The sequence below is a fragment of the Mastigoproctus giganteus genome, chromosome 3, assembly GCF_048544385.1.
Source record: "Mastigoproctus giganteus isolate SK-2022 chromosome 3, ASM4854438v1, whole genome shotgun sequence".
In the NCBI taxonomy this organism is placed as follows: Eukaryota; Metazoa; Arthropoda; class Arachnida; order Uropygi; family Thelyphonidae; genus Mastigoproctus; species Mastigoproctus giganteus.
Window position 1 is genome coordinate 56,128,092 of NC_143577.1, and position 26,126 is coordinate 56,154,217.

A 26,126-nucleotide genomic window follows, 5' to 3' on the forward strand; every position below is an offset into this window, starting at 1 on the left:
CAAAGAAAATAGTCAAGAAAAAAGGTAAAGCTGCTAAAAGGAAATGGTTGAAAGACAAAGCAAAGCAGTGCAAAGAGGCAAAAAGGAACTCTCTAAAACATATCCCAAAAACACTGACAATGAAAATTAAAACAGGAAACCCGCAAGAAATTTAAAAAATATGGAAAGAATATTACCAAACCCTGTTAAAAGGGATGGAAAAAACACTCTTGCCTTAGAAGAGAAAAAGCACCCTCGATAACAAAAGAAGTAGTTCAGAAAGCAATTAGCCAAATGACAAGGCACTCGGAAATGATGGTATCCAAGCAGAACTATGGAAATTCGGAGGTGTTGCCATGTTAAAACACCTCGCACAATTGTTTAATCTAATTTTATTTACAGCTGATATACCAGAAGACTGGAAAAGTGGAATAATAGTACCTATAAAGAAAAAAAGAGATATAGAAAATTGTCAGAATTATAGACCCATTACCCTTTTAAATCATATATATAAAATATAAGGGTCTTACAAAATATAATACTTAAAACATGAAGAAACAATAGGGGAAGAACAAGTAGGATTTAGAAAAGACAGATCAACAATAGACCAAATATCCACACTAAACATTGCAGAAAAATATTGGAATAAGAAAAAAACCTCTTTATCTGTGCTTCATCAATTTCAAGCAAGCATTTGATTCTGTACACAGAGAAAATTTAATGAAGCAGCTACAAAAAATTCCGCTCGATCATGAAATAATCATGTTGGTAAACAATTTCTATTGTGGACACCACACCTCGACTCCTACTTATATTAGTTCATACCTGGATGGTTATTTCCACTATACTAGATGTGGTGTTTTGGGCCTTGCACATTGGGGTACATGCAAGGCTGCTAACAGCTTCACCATTGTGCAGGTGATATACCAGAAGTGTAATTTGGTCCACTTGACTCACAAATTGGAATTGAATATCAGTTTCATCGGTGTTTAAAACTTTCAAGTAAAAAGCACAAAAACATAACTGAAAATGTCTGTCAAGCCTCAGGCACCAATTAACATGTTAAAGGTGTTTTAAACCTAAAATCACTCTGAAACTGTGCAGTAAATATGCCCATCCTTATTTAGGAATGTATATCAATTTATATTGATATTACCCCACACAAAAATAAACTTTTTTAAGCCTCATTCTGAAGTTTAAGCTATACTAGTGAATTCACATAAAAGCAAAAAAAAAAAAAAAAAAGAAACAGGATATTATGAATCTAAAGGTTGCTGCCATAATCATCCACAAATAAGAAAATTAAGTTGTGCTGTGAAATATTAGATATATTAGATAGTCAGATATTTTAAACACACTGTCTTTCCTTTAATACATACCTTAGGTGCTTCAAAACAAGCTGGACAGTTTTCTCTAATTACAGGGAGTTTTCTCTATATAAAAAATGTACAAATACAAATATTTAAAAATGAATCAAATTAATTTTTTTTTTTTATAAATGCTTGTTTTAATAAAATGAGAAAAAAAGTTTTACAGAGTAAAAATGATAACTAATGGAAAATATTTTTGAAATGGTTATCCCAAATATGAAAGACTATTAAGCCAGTATTGATTCAGACTAGATTATTGCAGGGTTCTATTCTGGGTCAATCAGTCTAGATGATTGGCTCTCCAGAGAATTTAACCTCACCAAACTTATTGCATATGCTGATGACTTATCCATCCTTACCTGTGGATATTTACATGTCAGCTATAACAAATTTCTCATACTGTTTTGGAAGACCTATTCCACTGGATGGCTACTAATAAACTAAAAGTCTCCACCAATAAATCTAAAGCTGTGAAAAATCTCAGCAAACAGGTCACCCATTGTTAAATATAATAACATCTCTATATCTACTGTTTCCTCTATCTTGTGTTATATAAATAATATATAACATATATATATATTGTTATTATATATAATAACAATATCTTGTGGAGTTTTGTTTGACAATACTTTTAATTTTCAATTAGCATCTTATTTACATTCTGAAAAAAGTAAAAAAAAAAAATTGTTGTTCAACTGATTCAGTTATCTAAAAGGACTGGGGTCTTAATTTTAAGACCCTATCTCTCCTTTCTGTCTTCATTCCCTTTAATACCTATGGGGTGTGGGCTTCTCAATTCAAAGCAGTTACACTTTCATCAACCGGTGAAATACCACCACTTTGCTTATTGGAGGCTTGAAGTGGTGAAACCCATGTTTAGTCTCTAGAGCAAAGTTTCCGGCATCCCCCTCCCCCCATACTTCTCCTTCAACCCATGCACGGTACTATGTACTATAGGTTTTGATACCTTTCGTGTTTGGGGTTTTCATAAAAAAAAAAAAAAAAAAAAACTAGGGTAGGGCTTGCTACACAGTCTCGACTATTGATCTGCAGATCTGCACTGATTCCCTCCCAATAGACCTATGTATCATCTTTTAAAGGCTTTTGTTACCACCTTCAGAAAGGCCTTCCATGTAGCATCCTAGGAATCATCATCAGTAATGAACTTGATCTTAAACTTGAAATGAAAAGAAGCTGGAAGGAACTACTTCACTTATGGGCAGACTCACTGGACTAATTCAATTAGAGGAAAGTTCACAAAACTAACTCAAATGCTAAATTCAACACAACTAAAGCTACTATAATGTGGTTCTCTACAGGGCTTTACTCTTCTTACTGGACATGGCTCCTTAAATACAAACTATCCTATTTTAACCTCTCTGACAGTGAGATGTGTTATTGTTGATGATTAGCCCTGTTCAATTTTAATGCCCCTAGTGATCTATGTTGACAAACTGTGCAGATGAAGAATTCTGAGCTCCTGGGAACAGATAAGTTTTTTGAAAAATTTTGCCATCTTTTTGATTTTATATTAAAGTGTCAAATAAATAAATAAACATTAAATAGTGTTCAATAAATAGTTTAATACTTTTATTCATGCTCATTTGCTTATTTATAAATTTAGTTAAGAGATTTTGTAAGTTATGACTTAATATTCGTAGAGCTTTTGTATCAGTGATTTGGCTTGAACATCTTATTTGTTATTTGGTTTTTAGGAGCATTAGCAACTAAGGCCATATTGCTGGCTTGAACATCATAGCACATTAGTAGTGTAGTGCAAGGTAGTAGAACTATAAGTTTTTAATTGTGATAAATAAGTAGCTCGAATGTTCGAGACACATAGGAAGGCATATATAATTTTTTTTTGTTTTTATCTAAGAAAGTTTACTTTTAGTACAGCTATAACTAATTTAAAACTCTACATTATTATTATTATTATTATTAATAGCCATATGGTGCAAGGAAGCCTGAGGCTTATGCAGCACCAGCCAAAAAAAAAAAAAAAAAATTTCCCTATTACCCTGTGAGAGAGAGAGAGAGAGAAGTAGAAAGGAATCACCAAGAAATAGAAGAATGATGATATCCAGCTCAGGATCCTGGGTGTGGCCAAGCCCATACTCACCAGATGTGAGCCCCTGTGGGTGATATGTAATGGTATAGTATAACATAAACTGATAGTGTAATACATATTATTGCATTTAGGTATATATTAGCTTAGTGTAGTATTGTCAAATTAAACTGAATTTAAAAAGAAATTATGCCCCAGACTAGAGCAGCAAAGCAATGAGTTCAAAGTAGTAGGAGTGTTGTAGCTCAAGGGAAAACTGAAAGGGACAATTCTCTTATGAATCAAGGCCTGACAAAATGTGCTACTTGCAAAATTTTGCAGAACTTTCTAGAAAAGGACATGATACAGACAAGGAGGATGTCTTTGTGTGTGTGTTTGGTGCAGAGATTGTGAAGAAATTAGGCAGCAACTTGGTGTTCTGATTATTATTAGTAGTAGTAGTAGCAGCAGCAGCAGCATATGATGCAAATTCTCCGCTACATTCCAGGTAGTTGAGATTGAAAAAGACCTGGGGATAATTGTGCAGTCAGATATGAAGTTTTCTGAGCAATGCAAACAGGTTGCAAGAGTAGCTCATGCAGTCTTGTCAATTATATATACGAATTTTGCTAGCAATGATAAGGAAGTGATTATCCCTTTGTATAAAGCAATGGTCAGGCCACACCTTGAGTATGCATACAGGTCTAGAGGCCTAATTTTAGGAAAGGTGTTGAGCTACTAGAATGAGTACAGAGAAGGGTAACAAGATTAGTGAGTGGAACAAATGGTTGCTGTTACGAAGACAGGCTTAACTCTGCAAATTGCAGTATCTGGAGTCTGAAGACCAGGCACCTGCAAGGTGATCTGATTGAGGTGTATAAGGCCTTGAATGGTTTGAGCAAGCTCAATGCTGGTGGGATTTTCCACTTGCTCAGATGACCTGAGGAGGCATAAATTAAAATTGAGGAAAGAGGGTTGTAAAATAGATATGCGGAAATTTGCCTTTAGCCAGCTGATTGCTGGAACAAACTTCCATCTGTTGTTGTGGAAGTTAACAGCTTAAATAAATTCAAGGCTGAATCAAACAAACGTTTGGAGTGAATGGATGGGTGAAATGGGAAGTTTTTTCTTTTTTGGTTGATGCTAAATAAGCTTGCTTTCTTGCATAATATGCCTTCTCCTAATGCTGAAAGCAAGTTTATAAAGCATTAACTAAAAAAAAAAAAAAAACCCTCTCCCACCAGTCCATCTTCTCCAAGAATTTGCCCAGTTCTTGAATTTATTCAAACTGCCCACTTCCAACAACAACACATGGAAGACGTTTGTTCCTACGATCAACAACCTGCTCGCTTAAGGCAAACCTGTGAACATCAGATCACCTCTTAGGTGCTTATTCTCCAGATGTGGAAATTTGCAGAACCGAACCTATCTTGGTAAGAACACCCTTTCATTCCCTTCACCAATCTTGTTCCCCTTTTCTGTACCCATTCCAGCAGATCTACATTCTTACTAAGGTGAGGCCTCCAGGCTGTATCCAGTAGTCCAGATGCTGTTGTTGTTGTTGTTGTTATTTGGTTTTTAGGAGCATTAGCAACTAAGGCCATGTTGCTCCGGGATATGCGGTGGTCATTCCTTGACCTTTCCGCATACTCCGTATTTGGTGGTGACGGAGTCCAGATGCAGCCTAATATTGCCTTATACAATGGGATAATCACTTCCTTATCCCTACAAGCAAAGTTCCTGTTTATCATTGACAAAACACCATGAGCTCTCCTGGGAGCCTGACTGCATTGCATAGAGAACTTCATACCTGACTACACAATTATTCCCCAGGTCTTTTTCATTTTTCATTAGGGTTGAATTTGAAAGTGTCTGCAATTCTGCCCAGACACGATAGGAGGGAGTATATGATGAGAGCCTTGTCGATCAATTCGGCCCTGGAAAGATTGTGCAAGGCTCAAGGGGTAGAATTTTTTTCAGCCTGGACTGTACTTGTTAACAGGAGAAATTGCTTCTACAGGGACGGGATACACTTAAATAGAAAGGGTGCAAGAATATTTGCTGATGCTATCGAGGCAGTGTTAGGTGGGTTGGAAAACTGCTAGCTTGGGGGGAGACAAAGACCAATAGATTGACAGTAGCCACTGGCAGAGGTGAAAGAGATTCTTGCACTGCTTCTATTAGAATGAGCAGAAGCCTGAAAAACAAGATGCATGGTATTTCAGAGACTGCTGGGAGCCACTGCGGTACAAGTAAACACATGGGTTGTGTTAGGGTAGCTAAGAATAGAAACAGGTGCAGGTATACTTGTGTGTACACCAATGCTAGGAGTTTAGTAAATAAATTTGATGAATTTGAGGTATTGCTCAAAACATCAAAGGCAGATATTGTTGGGATATCAGAGACGTGGTGTCACACAGATATAAGGGATGCAGAACTGCAATTTGGGGAGTACAACGTCTACAGAAAGGATAGACAGGATAGGAAGGGGGGAATGCTATTAGTTAAGAAACACATAAAAACCAAGGAAGTGAAGCCAGTCGACATCGCTGGACAGTGCAGTGTTGAGTCAGTTGGGTGTGACATAAGCATTGGGAGATCAAAATTGAGAGTAGGAGTGTGCTATAGGCCTAATGACTCTGATGAGTATAATATGGAACTGTACAGGGAAATAGAGTGGGCCAGTAAATCAGAGAGTCTTATAATGGGAGATTTTAATTTCCCAGATATTGACTGGAATTTGGGGGCTGGTTACTCACGCACTAGCAGGGCTTTTGTGGATTTATTGGATGATTGTTTTCTACATCAGCATGTTCGGGAAGCAATTAGAGGGAGTAATACTCTTGATTTGATTATCAGCAGTGATTCTTCATGCATTAAGAATCTGCAGATAAATGAACCACTAGGTGACAGTGATCACAGTGTGCTGAAGTGGGATTTACTCAAAGAGGTAACTGCCATTAGGGGTAAAGGGAAGGGTTATTGCTTCCGTAAAGGCGACTACGATGGACTGAGACAGTATTTAAATTCTATACAGTGGGACCAACTGATGATGTTACCAACAGCAAATTCAAAATGGGAAGCATTCAAAGAACTTATCTTGGAAGCTACTAGGCTTTACATACCAACTAAGAAATATTGTTCAAGGTTTAGGCCAAAATGGATGTCAGATGAACTAATGAGGCATATGGCAGAGAAGAAAAATGCATGGGATACTTACAAATTAACACATGCCACAGAAGCCTATGATAGATACAAGTTGATATGCAACCAAGTTACAAAGGAGGTTAGGCAGGCGAAGGTAGATTACGAGAAATCCTTGGCAAGGGATGCAAAGAAAAACAGCAAAGAGTTCTTTACTAATGTAAACTCTAAAAGGAAGGGGATGAATCAGATTGGTCCACTTGATATTGATGGGTCAACTGTTGATGATCCTGCTCAGGTAGCTAACAAACTAAATGAATATTTTGCATCGACATTCACACATGAGGAGTTATTCAGCAAAGGGAATGCCAGAGGTGTATTCAACTCTAGCAGTAAGCTACAGAATCTTGAAATAACTGGGAGTAAAGTGGAGGAGAAACTGTTGAAGATAAACACAAGAAAGGCACCCGGGGTGGATGGGATCTATCCAGTTATATTAAAGGAGGCAGCAAAGGAAGTAAGCAAACCCTTAGCCATAATTATGAGAGCTTCCTTGGACTCAGGGGAGGTACCCATAGACTGGAAATGTGCAAATGTGACCCCAATTCACAAAGGAGGATCAAAGGCTGACACAAGTAATTATAGACCTGTGAGCTTAACTTCTGTTCCAGGAAAATTAATGGAGGCACTGGTTAAAGAAGCACTGCAGGATCATTTAGACAAGACTTCAGTTATAGCTCAGACACAGCATGGTTTTGTTAAGGGGAAGTCTTGCCTGACCAATTTGATTGGATACTATGATGCAGTCACAAAAGAACTGGATGCAGGGAATAACTTTGATATTATATACTTGGATCTTAGAAAGGCTTTTGATACTGTTGCACATGGAAGACTGCTACACAAATTGGAGCAGTGTGACATTGGAGGCAAATTGCTGCTATGGATAAAGGGGTGGTTGAGGGGGAGAAGACAGAGAGTGGTAATCAATGGACACTGCTCATCGTGGACTAATGTTATTAGTGGAGTCCCTCAGGGCTCAGTGTTGGGTCCATTGTTGTTTTCTGTATTTATAAATGATATTGATGATGGTATATCAAGCTTAATGTCCAAGTTTGCAGATGATACAAAGGTTGGCAGGGTTGTCAAGGACACTACTGACACTATGCTGCTGCAACAGGATCTGGAAAGGTTGAGCAGATGGGCTGAGAGGTGGCAAATGAAGTTTAACATTGACAAATGTAAAGTACTACACATGGGAAACAGCAACCCCAGAGCAACGTATCAACTCTGTGGTACTACACTGACAGTGGTAGAGAATGAAAGGGACTTGGGGGTGATTGTGCAGGCAGATATGAAGTTCTCTGAGCAGTGCAGACGGGCTGCAAGAGTAGCTCATGGAGTATTGTCAATGATATACAGGAATTTTTCCAGCAGGGATAAGGAGGTGATTATTCCATTGTATAAGGCAATGGTCAGGCCACACCTAGAGTACTGTATACAGGTCTGGAGGCCTCATTTCAAGAAGGATGTAGAGCTGCTGGAACGAGTACAGAGAAGGGCAACAAGATTAGTGAATGGAACAAAGGGGTGCTCTTACGAAGAAAGGCTTAAGTTTTGCAAATTACAGTGTCTGGAGACTAGGCACCAGCGAGGTGATCTGATAGAGGTGTATAAAGCCTTGAATGGTTTAAGCATGCTCAATGCTGATGGGATTCTTCCTCTAGCTCAGAAAAATCACCTGAGAGGGCATAAATTCAAATTGAGGAAAGACAGATGTAGGATAGACGTGCGGAAATTTGCCTTTAGCCAGCGGGTGGTTGGTTGGTGGAACAGACTGCCATCCCTTGTGGTGGAGGTTGATAGCCTAAATAAGTTTAAGGCTCAGCTGGACAGGTATTTTGAACGAACAGAGGGGTGAAGTGGAAGTGGGTTTTTTTTTTTTTTTTTTTTGGCTGATGCTGCATAAGTTTGCTTTCTTGCATCAAATGCCTCTACTAATGCTAATGCTAATTTTCCACTGCTCTGAGTATAGCGATAGTTGGTATTTTAATCTAGGATTACTGCTACCCATATACAGCACCTTGCTTTTTTTCAACTTCCACTGCCATTTCTCAGTCCATCTGCCTAATTTTTCTAGATCTTGTTGCAGTAGCTTACCCTGATTACTGTCATTAACCAACCACTATATCATCTGCAAACTTAAACACTAAGCCTGATGTACATTCATCAATATCATTAATAAAAATAGAAAACAACAAGCCCAGCACTAAACCCTGAGATAGTCTACAAATAACATTAATCCATGAAGAGCAGTGTCCATTAATAACTGTCTTCTCCCACTCAACCATCCTTTTATCGAATCAAGAAGTACCAAAAGCTTTCCTGAACTCCAAGTATATGATATCAAAATTATTATTTTTTTATCCTTTGTTACAAAATCACAATATCCAATCAGATTACTCAGACAACATCACCCCTTAACAAATCCATGCTGCGACTGCAGTATAATTGCATTCCTGCCCAGATGATCCTGCATTTCTTATTTAACCAGAATTTCCAAGGGAAAATAATGGATTATTTTCCCTTGAAAAAGAAGTTAAGCTAACAGGTCTGCAATTACTCATGTCATCTTTTGATCCTCCTTTGTGAATTGGGGACACATTTGCATATCTCCAGTCCATTGAGACCTCCCAAATCCAAAGATGATTTGATGGTTGGTTTTTTTTTTTTTTTAGAAGCATTAGCAACTAAGGCCATATTGCTCCGGGGATATGCGGTGGTCATTCCCTGACCTTTCTGCATCCTCCGTATTTGGTGGTCATGAGCTTGAACCCTGGTCTAATCAAGAAGCGTGTGCTACGCACTGCCGCTCCTGCCCAGCTGGCTACGGAGGCGCCTTTATGGTTGTTTATGAGAACTTGAAGAGTAGTGTGGATGCCCTTGAAGGAATTAAACTTGGGGTCCATCAGGCTGTGTAATGTCCAACTAAATGCAAGATCTCACAATTGTGTATCAGACAAAAGTTTGGCAATCCCTAAGGCAGAATGTGCTACTTACACAGGAAGTAATTATTGCCAGTGACTTTATTGTCAGAGAAACAGGAAACATATTGTAATATATTATAAGAAAGATAGGTGGAATAGTACCAGGGTATGTCTGCCAGGAGCAAAAGTAGTGAGCACCTATCATCCTTTAAGGACACAAAAGATGGGGTTAAAGGATGATAGGTGCTGTACAATTGTGCCAACATGTAGTACATGTTGGCACCAATGATATTAAGGGTAGGAGATGTTGTTAATAGGGGTTTAATGATGCAAGGGCTGCAGTGGCCATATTGCCCACATTCATTGTCTTACTGGTAGAAACAGATTTACTCAACAAGTACAGGTCAATGTTGAAAAAAGTTGCGAGTTAGGGTTGAATGTGAAAGTGTCTGCAATTCTGCCCAGGCACGAAGTAGTCTCTCCTGTTGACAGGAGAGACTACTTCTACAGGGATGGGGTACACTTAAATAGAAAGGGTGCAAGAATATTTGCTGATGCTATCAAGGCAGTGTTAGGTGGGTCGGAAAACTGCTAGCTTGGGGGGGATACACAGCTAAAAGGTTAACAGTGGCCATAGGCAGAAGCAAAAGTGATTGTTGCACTGCTTCTATCAAAATAAGCAGCAGCATAGAAAGCAAGGCAATGGAGATTTCCAGGACTGTTTGGAGTTGTAGTGGAACAAATAAATACATAGGCTGTGTTAGGGTAACTAAGAGTAGAAACAGGTGCATGTATACTTGTATGTACCCCAATACTAGGAGTACTGTGGCAGAACATTTCTGGGAGTTGCTTACCAACTTTATCAGGATGTTTTATTTTCAAGTGATCTAAAAGTCTTGATGGTTTCATAGCCTCATTTGAAAAAGATCTATTACACATAAGATACATGGGCTGTCTTGAGTCAAATGAGCTTTCAATAAACCATAAGCTAGATTTCATCCAGATACTATTGACACTTTTTTTCAGCGCTTGACATGATTGGTGATGGGTTGAATAACTACAAAGAATTAAATAATAAAATATAAACTATTTTTATTTAACTCTCATAGCCCATGTCACTCACAAAAGCACTGATCAAAAATAAACAACTTCTACAAGGAAACAATAAATCAATACTAATTGTTGCTTGGAAAGTAGAAACAATAGACTGAAACATTTTCTCATCCCATCCAATCCTCATATGCTGACCAATGAAATGAAAGAATAAATAAACCACGCTGCTGCAAAGGTCTTAGCTGTCGGAAAGGCACAAAAGCCAAGGATTGTGGAGACATTACATCTGAAAGCACTTAAACATTTAATGCCTATAAAAAGCAAAGGTGGTTGAATTAAATCACACCCACTATATTCCTTTTATCAAAATTTCTCACTCACTCCTAATATAATATATATATGTTGAAAATCAGTTATCTCAGGGAAAATAAAACCCAATGGGAGAAATTAAATATTAAGGAATAAGATGTAGACGGGTAGGGTTGAACTTTGGAAGGCTACAAACCATTGTAATACCCATGATTTTTTGCTCCCCAATAAACAATTTTCACCCCTGTTGAGGACCCTGATCTAGATGAACACTCCAGAATTCTATTAGCTCTTGTGCAGCCTTATTCCCACTGGTTTATTTTTCTCTAGGCTTATTACCATAGTTCAGTTAAAATAATTGCAGGTCAAAAAGATGTGGCCATATAGGATGAGTTTGTTGGCTCCATATTTTTGCTGCATAAGTTAGGAGTAGTAATTTTCTCCTAAAATGAAGCAGTTGTTCATTTGCTTCTATGTATAAACTTTGAACAGGAGATGTCTGGAATGCTCCAAGGGCTGTCCATAAGGCCAGAATGATGATGATTTTTGGTTTTAATGGTGCAAAAACGTAGCAGAATGATGAACTGGATTAAGCCACTCAAGGGCACTCTTTCTAGCAGAATCACACACAGGAGTGCTGTAGTCCAGTCGAGATCTAATAAGCGTACAGTACAAGTGAAGTAGGGTATATCTGTGCCCCATGTCATAGCTGATATTACTTAACACAAATACTAACTGCAGCCAGAGTTATCATAACCACATGTAGGAAAATAAAAACATACAAATTACTGGTGCACTATGCACTCCACCAGTAATTTTTATGTTTTCATTTTCCTAAATCTGATTGTGGTAACTTTGGCTGCAGTTAGTATTTGCGTTAAGCACTCAGTTACATCATTACCGTACTGTGATTCAATAAGTTTGATATCAAGTACAACATGAATGGCATATTTATTACAGTCTGCTTTGGAAAATTTCCATTTTGTTTGACTTTCAGTTTCTGAAGTGGTTGTTTTGATTTGGCAGATGACTGGGAAGTAGTTACTGCATTGGAGGTCATCACTTACTGACCAATCAATGGTAGGAAAAAATAATACTGGCAAACAGGTGGATAGATTGGTTGCAGATGTTGATCCTTTAGGAAAGTGAACATATATATGGAGACCATTGCTCAATACAGTAAGATTGTGCTTATCAATTATTGTCTCAAGTAGTTTTCCTCGCTTGTCCATGTGATGTGAAGTGGGTGGTGTGCACTGAAGTTGCCTAGTAAAAAGAATGGAGTTGGTATCTGTGTAATAAGGTTATCTAAGTCTGTTTCAATGTATATATGATTTGGTGGCAGATATATGGAGACAAGGGTGAATGAGATGGAGTACGCAATATGTACTGCAGTGTCCTGGATGCAATTCTTGATCCCACCAAATGGCAACACCTCCATGAGCTGTGTTTGTTGAATCTGTCTCATCTTTGGATTGTATAATTTTTTTTTTAATATGAGATACTTCAGAGTCAAGCTAGTTTCCTGCAAACATATGCCTATTGGGTTATAACAAGTGATAAGTTCATATATGTCTTCAATATTGCTAAGTAGTTCTCTACATTTCCATTGTAGGATGTGATCTATTATTTAGTTTTGGAGGTAGAAGGTGGATATTGCTTGCTTTTTGTTGGCTGTTTGTTTATGTTGATCACTTTTGCATCTATTTGTTTTTTAGAAAAAAGGGGCATCCTATATCCATGCCAACTTTGGCATATAATTCAAGCAGTTCTCCTTCTTCTTCATTGGCTGTTTTATTGCAATTCATCATCTGTGTTGGAGAAGAGTTTTTGATGTTGAAAATTCTTTAGTGGGGTTAGCTGAATTTATGAAAAAAAGTGGAATGACGTAACATATGATAATGTCTATGGCCCAAGTTGTAATATATGATGTAATATAGTCTATTATATGATGTAAGATATAATGTTATGAATCGAATCAAATATCAACACAGAGGAAGTCTACATGCACATATATTATTATGGTTAAACAATTCACCTAATTGTTTAATCATAATATGCCAGAAATTATAGTCCCTTTGGAGAATATATTGCACATTATTTCAAATGAATTGAATGTCAACATGAAGTCCGCATGCACATCTTAAACAATTTATAAAAGTGTATAATAAGAGGCAGATATAGTGTGAGTCCCATCATTATGAAAAACAATAGTAACAGTAAATGGCTTTCATCTAAAAGCACAGCTCAACGTATGAGAGAATATCAGCGATGTAAGAAACTGAAACTAGAAGATAATCCTGAGACTTCTCAGCCTACTTCTAAAACTGCTGTACAGCGCATGAGAGAATATCGCAAACATAAGAAACATAAATTAGAAGAAAATCCTGAGACATCCCAGTCTACATCTGAAACTCCACACAAAGCATGAGAAAATACCATGGATGAAACAAAAACAACTGATGACTCCCAAATTTTCATTACTATGCCAGTATAAATTATAACAAGGCCCATAAAGAAATCAAAAGAAAAATTGATGATAATCCATTTGGATATACTTGCAATGTATGTGGCTGGTTATGGTTTAAAAATGGATTTGAAACTAGTTCCTAAAAATTCATATAAAATACTTCAAGAATTTCTTATAAGGTCGTAAGAAATTCTTATTGAAAACATTCAATGCTTATAATATTTGTTACAGTTCTTTAAAAAAGGAACGCATAACTATTATATCAACATCAAATAGTTTTGTATGCCCTGTGTATCCTACTCATTATACACATTTACCTCAACTGAATTTGGTGACAGAGTTTTTGATTTCACGACAACTACCACATATGTAGATTCGTCGTTTGCAATATGAACACGGGCAATATGGCATTATTGGACAAGTTATAAGTGTACAAGTCTATGTAGATCCAATGGTTGATCAATTACCTAGGGAATTAGATAATGATTATGCTCAATGTACACATTAAAATAAAACTCATACATAAATCTTCGTATCTACAAGGATGTGTCCAAAAAAAACTGTTAAGGCATGGTTGCGATATTTCATAAATTCATCTTTATATAAATTTTATGGTATTAAGGTGGCAGATGATTTTCTCAATGATAATAATGAAGAAAGAAATTCTACAGAACCACTGGATGAGATACTGGAACCAGTTGAACAAGATGATGAACTGTTGTTACTACAATGGCAAACAAAGAACAATTTCATGAATATGTGGAGAATATTTCATATCTGGCTATATATCTTGAAAATGCACAAAAATTGAAAGACGGGTTGAAAATCACTCTGTTTATGATGGCATTTAGTGAAATCAGTAGATCCAATTGTCATGATGCAACACCCCAGCATTTATTGTTTGTAGCAATAAAGATTTTACAGTTGTGAACTGTAGAAAGTTCACAGGTTGTATTTAAATCTGTAAGAGCCACATCTAACATTACATGTTTATGTTGTAATCAAAGGAATTTATAAACAAGTCACTGGAATACAATTTGGAATTTCTCAAACCACTCCTCAACTTGGCATATTATTGGAAACAACAAAAACCAGACATGTTTGCCGTGATTCATCGTAGGAAAGCCTACAATATTCTTGACTTTCAGCGCATGTGAACCAACATGGTCTAGTATGCTATATAAATTTTGATATAGTAGAGAAATTATGACTGACGAAGTAATGACTTTACCATATATGGAGCAAGAAACTCTAATAAATGAAGATCTTGTATATATTTCAGTAAGGTTGTTGAAAGTATACTGCCAATGTTGAAACCGAAAAATTATAGTCCCTTTGGAGCATATTATGTTGTAGATTATTTCAAATAAATCTAATTTTAACACAGAGGAAGTCCACATGCAAATATATTATTATGGTTAAACAATTCACCTTAGTCCTTGAGGTTGTCACAGACATTCTCTCAGATATGCCAGACAAGCTGTTCTTGCTACCTAGGAGTCTAAAACGCTGATGGAACTGATATTCGGGTGACACTCAAGTTAAAGTGGACCCAATTTCGGCGAAGTCCGGACGGTCTATGACAGCCAAATCCTCTGCTTGCACCTTCACGATGGTGGGACTGTTAGTAATCCTGGGTATAACCTTCATGCACAAGTACATGGTGGGTGACAACCCAGGTGTGAACCAACGTAAGCAGGGGTCGAGGTGTGGCGCCCACACCACATGGAGGAATGCCGCCCCTCTATGTTACCAGGCAGTACTAGGTGGTAGATGACTCTCATCAACCGGTGAAATACCACCACTTTGCTTATTGGAGGCTTGAAGTGGTGGAACCCATGTTTAGTCTCTAGAGCTAAGTTCCGGCCAACCCTTCCCTATCTCTTCCATCATGCAGTATGATTGATGATTTTTGAGGTTATGATGAATGTCGTGGCGAGATCCAATATTCCTTACATTTCGAGGGTACAGCTCTAAAACGGTGTTCGCAGGCCGGCCGCTAGTTAGTACACCGGACTGAACCTATTGGTAACTCTCTAGGAAGCTTCCGGATCAGCTAGTGTATAATCTTGCTACCTCTACTCTGCCAGATAGTGACTGGAGGGAGTCCGAGTAGTGTGTATGCGGGGAGCATTGTCGAGGCCACGTTATGTCAAGGATCTGGGTATATTCTTACCACATGTACGCCATATCCAAAAATTTCATTACTTCATACAGCATGTCCCACCCACTTTTTCTTACTATTGAATACACCATGAATTGTCAAAATAATAGAGCAAGCTTATCTGCGAAAAGATCTAAACCTTCCAAGGACTTCCTAATTCATTTCACAAATATACGTGGTCTCAATTCTAATCTCAACGATGTCCATTTCCACTTGCAGTCTTCCAAACCCCATGTACTTTTTCTGACTGAATCTCAGTTATCAGTTGATTCAACTACTGCTCATCTCAGATGTCCAAATTATTTGCTGTATGATTCCTTTCGCCTCAAAGGAGGTACTTGTGCATATGTCCGTTCTGATATTCCCTGTCAGAGACTTGGCAATTTGGAATCTCCTCTCTTTGATCTTCTCTGGCTTAAAATCTCTCTACCTCATTGTGTAAAATTCATCTGTTGTCTCTACCGTTCTCCCAACTCCACTAATCACTTGGAGCTCTTTGACTTCCTCTCTTTGCAACTTGACTTTCTCCAGTCCAACTTTCCTAACAGTGAGGTAATTTTCCTTGGTGATTTTAACGTTCACAACTCCAGCTGGCTTCAGTTTTCTAGTCACACCGACCCAGCAGGTCGAGATGCTGAGGCTTTTGCAATTACTAATGACCTAGCACAGATTGTTCATTTACCTACAAGAATACCGGACAATCCTAATCATACAGCCAATACGCTTGATCTTTTTCTCACAAACAACCCTTCTAAGTACAAGGTTGAAGTGAGAGGTCCTTTAGGCACTTCAGATCACAACTTGGTGATTGCCTCTTCTCCGATGGAACCTTTATCTCATGGCTATTCCCAACCTCGTATTGTTTGGCATTACAAGAATGCAAAATGGGATGACCTGCGAGACTTCTTTTCTTCTTTTCCTTGGTCTGATTACTGTTTCAAAACTTCTGATGTCAACGTTTGCTCAGATCGTGTCAGTGAAATTATTCTTGCAGGAATGGAATCCTTTATCCCACACTCCACTTTAAAATCTCGTCCTTTATCTAAACCTTGGTTTTCCAATAAATGTGCTAAGGCTGTCCAAGAGAAGAACGTTGCATATCGTAATTGGCTTGTTTCTAATTCTTCAGTTTCATTTTCTGCCTACACCAAAGCTCATAACAATTGTAAAGCAGTTATTAATCAGTCCAAACTAGAGTTTGAACAGGCTAAGAGTAGAAAACTTGCTTCTTGCCCTAATGGTAGCCGAGCATTCTGGTCTCTTGCCAAAGCTATTGGCCGCAACTTTTGCCCATCTCTGCTCCCACCTCTGTCCAAACCAGACGGTTCTGTTGTCACTTCAGCCAAGGATAAAGCTGACCTGCTAGCATCCCATTTTTCTTCCCGCTCATGTATTAATGATCTTGGTAAAACACCTCCCACCATTCCTAACACGCTCCATTCAATGCCTCCTGTGGTCTTCCGTCAAAAGGATATCAGAAGGATTTTGATGAATCTTGATGCTAAGAAAGCTCCAGGTCCTGATGGTATTTCTCCACTTGTTCTCAAAACCTGTGCTCCTGAACTTACTCCTATTCTTTGCCGCCTTTTTTCACTTTCTTATTCCAAAGGTGTTTTTCCTTCTGCTTGGAAATTTGCTCATATCCAGCCAGTTCCTAAAAAGGGTGACAAATCCCTCCCATCCAATTATCGTCCCATTGCAATTACTTCTACTCTTTCTAAAGTAATGGAGAAATCAATTAACCGCCAACTCTTAAACTACCTAGAAACCTTCCGTCTGATCAACGATCGCCAGTATGGATTCCGTCAGTGTCGATCCACTGGTGATATTCTGGCTTATGTTACCCATTTATGGACTAATTCAATGGAAAGGTTCGGTGAAACACAAGTAGTTGCTCTTGACATCTCAAAGGCTTTTGATCGTGTTTGGCATAAAGGTCTTCTAAACAAGCTTCCATCTTATGGTTTGCCAACTGTTTTTAGTAATTGGTTATCCAGTTTTCTCTCTGATCGCTCACTGAGGGTGATGGTAGATGGCTCTCTGTCTTCTAACTTCTCCACTAATGCCGGTGTCCCCCAAGGTTCAGTTCTTTCCCCCACTCTTTTCCTCTTGTATATCAATGACCTTCTTCCATTGACTGGAAATCCTATCCATAGTTTTGCCGATGATAGCACATTGCATTCAACTTTCCATTTTGAGAAACCTTGTCCAGCTCAATCAGCTTCAAGTTCTCGAAAATCTGCTGCCAATTCCTTAAATGCCGATCTTCAGGTAATTCTCCAGTGGGGCAAAGACAACTTAGTTGATTTCAACCCTTCTAAAACTCAATCTTGTCTTATATCTCGCAAAAAGGATTCTTCTGCTCCTATGCTTATCTTTAGTGACATTCCGATTTCTAGGCAAAATGATATATCTCTTTTGGGGATTACCCTGACTTCTAATCTCTCTTGGCACAAGCACATTACAAATATTGCTTCCTCTGCATCTAAAAAACTTGGTTTTCTCTTTCGCTCTCGGCGTTACTTTTCTCCCAAACAGCTGCTCACTCTGTATAAATCGCAAATCCGCCCTGCCATGGAATATTGTTCCCACATCTGGGGTGGTGCCCCCAAAACCTCTCTCAGGCTTCTTGATTCCATTCAGAAGAGGGCAGTTAGGTTAATTAATGATTCATCTCTAACAGAGTCTCTCCACTCGCTGTCTCATAGACGCACTGTTTCTGCTGCATGCCTCTTCTACAGATACTTCCATGGGCACTGTTCTTCTGAATTGGCTTCTATAATTCCCGCTCTCTCTTTCAAAACAGTCCGAACACGTGCCGCCACCAGCCAACATCCATTTACTGTCCAACTTCAAACCCACAGAACCAACTTTTCATCTTCCTCATTTATTCATTCAACTGCCGTTTTCTGGAACAACCTTCCTTCATACATATTTCCTGAAAATTACAATCTACAGAAGTTCAAGTCCAATATCAACAAATATCTTCTTTCGTCTTCTCAACCTCCAACCCAAGCACGGTATTAAGTACTATAGGTTATAATACCTCTCGTGTTTGGGGTTCTCATAAAAAAAAAAAAAAAAAAAAAAAAAGTCACCACTGGACAAAGAAAATGGTGGAATGGAAGCAGCAATCAGAATGATAGATTTCTGATGTTCTACAGAAAAAAATTCTGAAAATGCAAAATTACAGCAACATAAGTATACATTCTTGTTATAAAAATAATAAAACATAGTTGCAAGAATGTCAGTTTGAAGCACACCATTTTGGCCTACTTCACAAACTCGAATTTTAATCTCCATGACTTCAACAGACACTCAAAGATCAGCCTATAGAAAGAAATATAAAATGATGAATGAATCATTGGAATAATACGATCATGCCACTTTTAAAAATTTCTCCAAGCTAATCGATGTCAATCAGAAGAGGAATAGCTAAACATTTTGTTAGCCAGTATCACACATATGCATATTTCTTCAGCACACAATGGAAGAAATATTTAACAATGGTTACAACCCATGGATCTCAGACATTCTCATGTCTAATACTGATTTACAATTCATCAGTGAAGAATATTTGTGTGCTGTATGTGTAGTCGAATATGTTAATAAAACTAATAGAAGAATCAGTAATTTACAACAGAGACTCACAGAACTTCAGGAAGAATATTCAGACATGGACATGATTGATTTAACACAGCACTGAGTGTGGATTTGTTAAATACCATAGAAATGAGTTCACAAGAAGTTGCTTGGTATTTATTATACAAACCTATCTCTTTGAGGGCAGGCGAGTATATTCCCACCGTGTGGCCATGCAAGCATCAGAAATAACAGAAATCTACCAGGATTAGATGAACAATAAACTGGCGGTGAATCTTTAGATACATGGAAATGTAGCATTTTTGATTAACGCTTCACTGGACACACCAGCAAAACGAACATAGTTAGTCGCAATGTATTTCTCAGATACATACTAGGTTTCATATCTAAAATTAAAGACTATGTTTAAAAATCATTCTAGTTTATTCATAAATAACATATACAAGAGTTTCAAATGTTTATTTATTAATAAATTTTTATTTTTTCACAAATTTTTTAATAAAAAATTATTTTTCATCTTGTTCATTGAACGGTTGCTTTTTTAAAGAATAATGCACAAACCATTTCTGCATGCTCTAAGCAGAGGTATTGTTTTCAATTTGTACAAGAATACCTTATCAATCTGGTTCTCTTTGTTGCTTGCCAGCAATTAGTGCACCGCTTGCAACTGCTCTCCCATTCTGCACTTGTAGAGGGCTCAGTACTCTGCTGCCTTAGTTGAAGGGAAATTCGAGGGACCTGGCTCCTCCGATGAAGTTCCTCAGCCACTAATTCTGCAGAAAGTTGCTTGAGGAAGAGTCTGTTGCTCTTTACTTCTTTTTTGTTTCCTATGTAGATCACTTGTGCATTGATTCCGCTAATGTTTAGCATGGCGTAGAATATTGCCATCGGCCAACAACGACAAGCTCGCGCCACATTGTAAGTCACACACACACACATCTGATCCACAGTACCTACTCCAGACTTGGTTGCGTTATATTGTCACAATTTCTGGTTTCAGCTGATCACCTGTTTCACGGTCAATGGCATCATCAAAATGCAAGGAGGAAATCAAGATGCCATTCTTTGATTTCTTCGGTACATAGGAAACAACTGTTGCTTCTTCCCTGAAGCCAAACAAACTCGATTTTTCAAGTCAGCTCTTGGCTGACACAAATTCGACTGGGAATTGTGGTTTGTTCTTTTTTATCATTCCAACATAAGAGTTTCCTTGTTCTGAGTTCCAAAACTAAATTGACATCCGTAAACCAATTATCTGCCATAATGTTCCATCTAATCCCATGGATAGGTTCTGCCAGTCTTCTGACAACATCAGCTAGTCTATTGCTGCAAATATGGACCTTCGGGTTGCTTTCCTGCGTATATTTCAAGATTATTAGAGTACAGCACCCCAGCATCTACTAAGGTATATTTTTAGTCCATATTTGTTGGGCTTTGAAGGTATATACTGTTTGAAACTGCATTTTCCTCTGAAGGCCTCTAATTTCTCATCAATAGTTAGATTCTGACCCAAAGAAGAATATGTCTTGCAATTATTTACAGATTCAGTGAAAATCTCTCTTATGGGTGCGAGGCGATCACATTTTCTTCTCTCATCCCTGGTTGTTCGATCATCGAATCTTACACACCTGATGAGGAACTTGAAGCATCTCTAGTTCATTACTAAGTGAAATATTTCAATGCCATTTCCATCAGTTCTCCATAACTCTTCTAATCTCTGCTTGTTATTCCGAAATGCTCCAGCTAAATAAAGAAGGCCAATGAAAGCTTTTATCTCAATTTTTTCTGTAAATTTTGCATCTCTTTCCCAGCTGTAGTTTGCATATATTGATTTGTGTATTCAACAATTTTATCAGTAATAAGGCAGTTCCATGCTTCAAAGAGTGTGCTGGCATTTCTTGCTTGACCAATAACTCCAGGTAATTTTGTTATAAGACTTTGAGATCTGCACCAAATTTTTGTTGATCTGTTGACTTTCCTCCACTTTGTTGATTCATCTTTTCCTATGAAAAACTGTCAGTGTCATCCTCGTCATTGCAACTTTCCTCTTCTGATGTAGCATCTTGTGCACGCTCTGAGTTGTCTTCTCTTGTTTCAACGTAATCCTCATCGGATTCTGTCCCATCATCAATGCTTTCATCACTTACTTCCTCAGAAAACAGCAGGGCACGAATAATTTCAGCCTCATTTGCATTACTTGGGTATAAGCAATCCATCCCAGCCATCAAAAGCAATGTAGCACCACTTATTGTTATTTGTTATTTGGTTTTTTTTAGGAGCATTAGCAACTAAGGCCATATTGCTCCAGGGATATGCAGTGGTCATTCCCTGACCTTTCCGCATCCTCCGTATTTGGTGGCTCATGGGCTCAAACCGCAGTCTAATCAAGAAGCATGTGCTACACACTGCTGCTCCTGCCCACCTGGCTACGGAGGCGCCAGCACCACTTATGCGGATGGACGCACTGTATCTCACAGATACAAACAGCAGACTGAATTGAAACAAAAAGGCTTGGGAAAACGAAACCAATACCAATGGTTCCGAGAAGCAATTTAGGAAACTACTGACAAGCAGACGTGCGCAGCGACATCTTGTTCCCAGAAATAAATAAAAATATAACGTATGTATCTGAGAGATACATAGCAACCGATGAAGAGTTAAACAGGAACACCATGGTGAAGAACTGAAAGATGTAACTCTCACACAATTTGCTGCTCATCATCAAAAGGGATTTAATGGATGAATAAAAAGGGAATTTCCTAAAATAATCTGGTAACATAATTATGATGACAGATATTCATGAATATATGATGAAATGGTAATGCTTTTCATTAATGAGGAGAATAAAATTTTGAATGAAAACAGATAAGTTGAACTTTATGAACAAAATAAAGAATTAATTCAAGAGCAAAGGAAAATATTCAAATCCAATATTGATATTGAAAAGATGTTAGAAATTTGTAGGCAACCATGCATTGAGCTGGGCAATAATGATAAAATGGCAATGGAAAAAATGAATGATTTCTACAGTCGAAAAAAGTTAATTTCTTTTCTGATACCAAAAATATTGCTGTTGAAATAAGAATAGCCGTGATGAATCAATTATCATCTGTCATGGGAGAATACTGTCGTTAGCATTAGCATTAGTAGAGGCATTTGATGCAAGAAAGCAAGCTAATGCAGCATCAGCCAAAAAAAAAAAAAAAAAAAAACCCACTTCCACTTCACCCCTCTGTTCGTTCAAAATACCTGTCCAGCTGAGCCTTAAACTTATTTAGGCTATCAATCTCCACCACAAGGGATGGAAGTCTGTTCCACCAACCAACCACCAGCTGGCTAAAGGCAAATTTCCGCACGTCTATCCTACATCTGTCTTTCCTCAATTTGAATTTATGCCCTCTCAGGTGATTTTTCTGAGCTAGAGGAAGAATCCCATCAGCATTGAGCATGCTTAAACCATTCAAGGCTTTATACACATCTATCAGATCACCTCGCTGGTGCCTAGTCTCCAGACACTGTAATTTGCAAAACTTAAGCCTTTCTTCGTAAGAGCACCCCTTTGTTCCATTCACTAATCTTGTTGCCCTTCTCTGTACTCGTTCCAGCAGCTCTACATCCTTCTTTAAATGAGGCCTCCAGACCTGTATACAGTACTCTAGGTGTGGCCTGACCATCGCCTTATACAATGGAATAATCACCTCCTTATCCCTGCTGGAAAAATTCCTGTATATCATTGACAATACTCCATGAGCTTCTCTTGCAGCCCGTCTGCACTGCTCAGAGAACTTCATATCTGCCTGCACAACCACCCCCAAGTCCCTTTCATTCTCTACCACTGTCAGTGTAGTACCACAGAGTTGATACGTTGCTCTGGGGTTGCTGTTTCCCGTGTGTAGTACTTTACATTTGTCAATGTTAAACTTCATTTGCCACCTCTCAGCCCATCTGCTCAACCTTTCCAGATCCTGTTGCAGCAGCATAGTGTCAGTAGTGTCCTTGACAACCCTGCCAACCTTTGTATCGTCTGCAAACTTGGACATTAAGCCCGATATACCATCATCAATATCATTTATAAATACAGAAAACAATAATGGACCCAACACTGAGCCCTGAGGGACTCCACTAATAACATCAGTCCACGATGAGCAGTGTCCATTGATTACCACTCTCTGTCTTCTCCCCCTCAACCACCCCTTTATCCATAGCAGCAATTTGCCTCCAATGTCACACTGCTCCAATTTGTGTAGCAGTCTTCCATGTGCAACAGTATCAAAAGCCTTTCTAAGATCCAAGTATATAATATCAAAGTTATTCCCTGCATCCAGTTCTTTTGTGACTGCATCATAGTATCCAATCAAGTTGGTCAGGCAAGACATCCCCTTAACAGAACCATGCTGTGTCTGAGCTATAACTGAAGTCTTGTCTAAATGATCCTGCAGTGCTTCCATTAATTTTCCTGGAACAGAAGTTAAGCTCACAGGTCTATAATTACTTGTGTCAGCCTTTGATCCTCCTTTGTGAATTGGGGTCACATTTGCACATTTCCAGTCTATGGGTACCTCCCCTGAGTCCAAGGAAGCTCTCATAATTATGGCTAAGGGTTTGCTTACTTCCTTTGCTGCCTCCTTTAATATAACTGGATAGATCCCATCCACCCCGGTGTCTTTCTTGTGTTTATCTTCAACAGTTTCTCCTCCACTTTACTCCCAGTTATTTCAAGATTCTGTAGCTTACTGCTAGAGTTGAATACACCTTTGGCATTCCCCTTGCTGAATAACTCCTCATGTGTGAATGTCGATGCAAAATATTCATTTAGTTTGTTAGCTACCTGAGCAGGATCATCAACATCGTTCAAAGAATACTGTTGGTTAATGAGTTATACGAATAAAGAACAACGTGCATTCCTATTAGAAGCTATCTAACATGAAATTGATAATCGAGTACATGAACCAATACAAGTGTTTTTTATGGGACCACTGGGATGTGGAAAGACATTCACTATCAAATTGTTGATGGAAACATATAATCATTTCTCAAATTTGTCGCATATACACAATGCACACGTCACATGTGCCTCTATGGGGCAAGCGGCTGTAGCAATCGATAGTACATTCTTCACTGCATATCTGTCTGTCAAATAACCAGCCACTTGCTAATGAAACTCTGCAACAATATAGAACTGCCTTTACATTTACGTGTGATTATAATTGATGAAGATAGTATAATAAGTGCAGAATTGTTATCAATTATAGATATGCATCTAAAGCAGATAACAGGAATTCATGAATTCATATTTGGCGGTATGAATATAGGCAACCCCCGTATAACACGGTACTTCTACAACACAGTTTCACTCTAACACGGTTAGAGAATTGTGGGGAAATCTCACATAATTCAGTATTTTTGAGCCTTTGTGCTGGGAAAACCCTGCTATATTATGTTGGATGTAATTTTTCAATGTTTCCATTCCTTTTTGGTAATCCCGCTGTTGACTCGCTAGTCGTTATCGCGTTCGTGATATTTTTCTAAAGCACATTTCTGGAGGTTGCTACCATAAAACAGTAAAAACAATTAGCAGTTTCTGGTTTATTGGGCTTTTCTGTTAGAGCAATCAATTATAATTGGGTAGTAAACTCCATCATATTATCTTATTGCATTTGTGATAGTTCCGATAGCTGAAATTCTGGGTTTTCACGTTATTATGGTGCAATGTGTTTTCCCCTTCACTGAAATATTCAATCAAATAAAACACAAATTTTCAGAAACTCATTACTCCATATCTCACTTGAGCATATTGTGTTTATTGCAACTTGTGCGTGCAAGTGTTCTTTGTTATTTACTAAAGTGGAAAAATATAGATTTCAAAGTTTTATTACCATTGGAAAACGTGCCAGGACATCCAAAACATTTAAGTCATCTAAACACTGAAGTAATATTCCTACCACCTAATACAACTTCTTTAATTCAGCCATTAGATTAAGGGCATTATATCACTTTAAAACTCATTACATCAGAAAATCGTTACAATGGATTTTGGAAAAAATTGATACTGAATCTGTTGAAGTGATGGAAACGTTTTTCAATTGGGGACGATATCGGAATCATAGGTTTATCAGTCAAAGAAGTAAAACCATCAACATTAAATGCGTGTTGGAAAAATGTATGGCCAGAGTCAGTTCTCATTCGGGAAATATGGTCAAATCGGCAGAAAACTGAATCAGTATGATAGCAGAAATTGCTAAGTCAGTAGGAGGGGAAGGTTTTGATGAAATGACTACTGAAGACATTCAAGAATTACTGGTAGAAAAGAGGCTGGTGAAGCGGATATGGTGGAAATGGCATCGGAGGTAAACCAAATCAATTCAGAGGATGATAGGACAGTTGAAAATTTTGAAGTTCCAAATTTTACACTGAAAAGCATATGGGAAGGCATAAACTTAGCCAAGCAATTGGAATCTTATTTTTTGAATGGAGATCCTTCTATTGAAAGGAGCAAAGTTCAAAAGGGAGCTTCAAAAATGTTTAGCTCCATACCAAGAAATTTACAAAGATCTATCAAGCAAAAGCAAACAAACCCAGATTACTGATTTTTTTAACAAGAGCAAAAGATACACAAAATCTAGATGCTGCAGAAGAAAGTTTAGAAGGCGATATTCTGCAACAGACAAAATGTTCTCTTTTGATTGTGCTTAGCAGCAATGAAGAGGAAGAAAATTCAATGAACATACTTTATCTGACATGTATTACAGTTTATAAGGCAAGACATTTGTTCAGTTATTACTGTTATAAAAATAAAATATTTAGTTATTACTATTTTAAAAATTAAGTTTCCGATAGTTATTAAAAAACATGGTGTATTTTTGTTAGCTTTTGGAATGTAACCCCCCTTTTTGTACTAGTTCTTAGTCCCATATAACACGGTTTCACATTACACGAGATTTTGTAGGAACCAAACAACCATGTTATACATATATATATTTTATAGGAGGTTTATGCCAATTAC

The 26,126-nt window shown here is 37.9% G+C and overlaps 1 protein-coding gene across 1 annotated transcript in view; it reads right to left on the reverse strand.

The window, feature by feature from the left end:
- LOC150088026 (uncharacterized) overlaps window positions 1-26,126 on the reverse strand; it is a 276,978-nt gene that overhangs the window by 8,257 nt on the left and 242,595 nt on the right. The window contains exon 20 of the mRNA XM_090369988.1: window positions 1,359-1,412. Coding sequence (XP_090226114.1) covers window positions 1,359-1,412 — 54 coding nt within the window. The remainder of the gene's footprint in view (window positions 1-1,358; window positions 1,413-26,126) is intronic.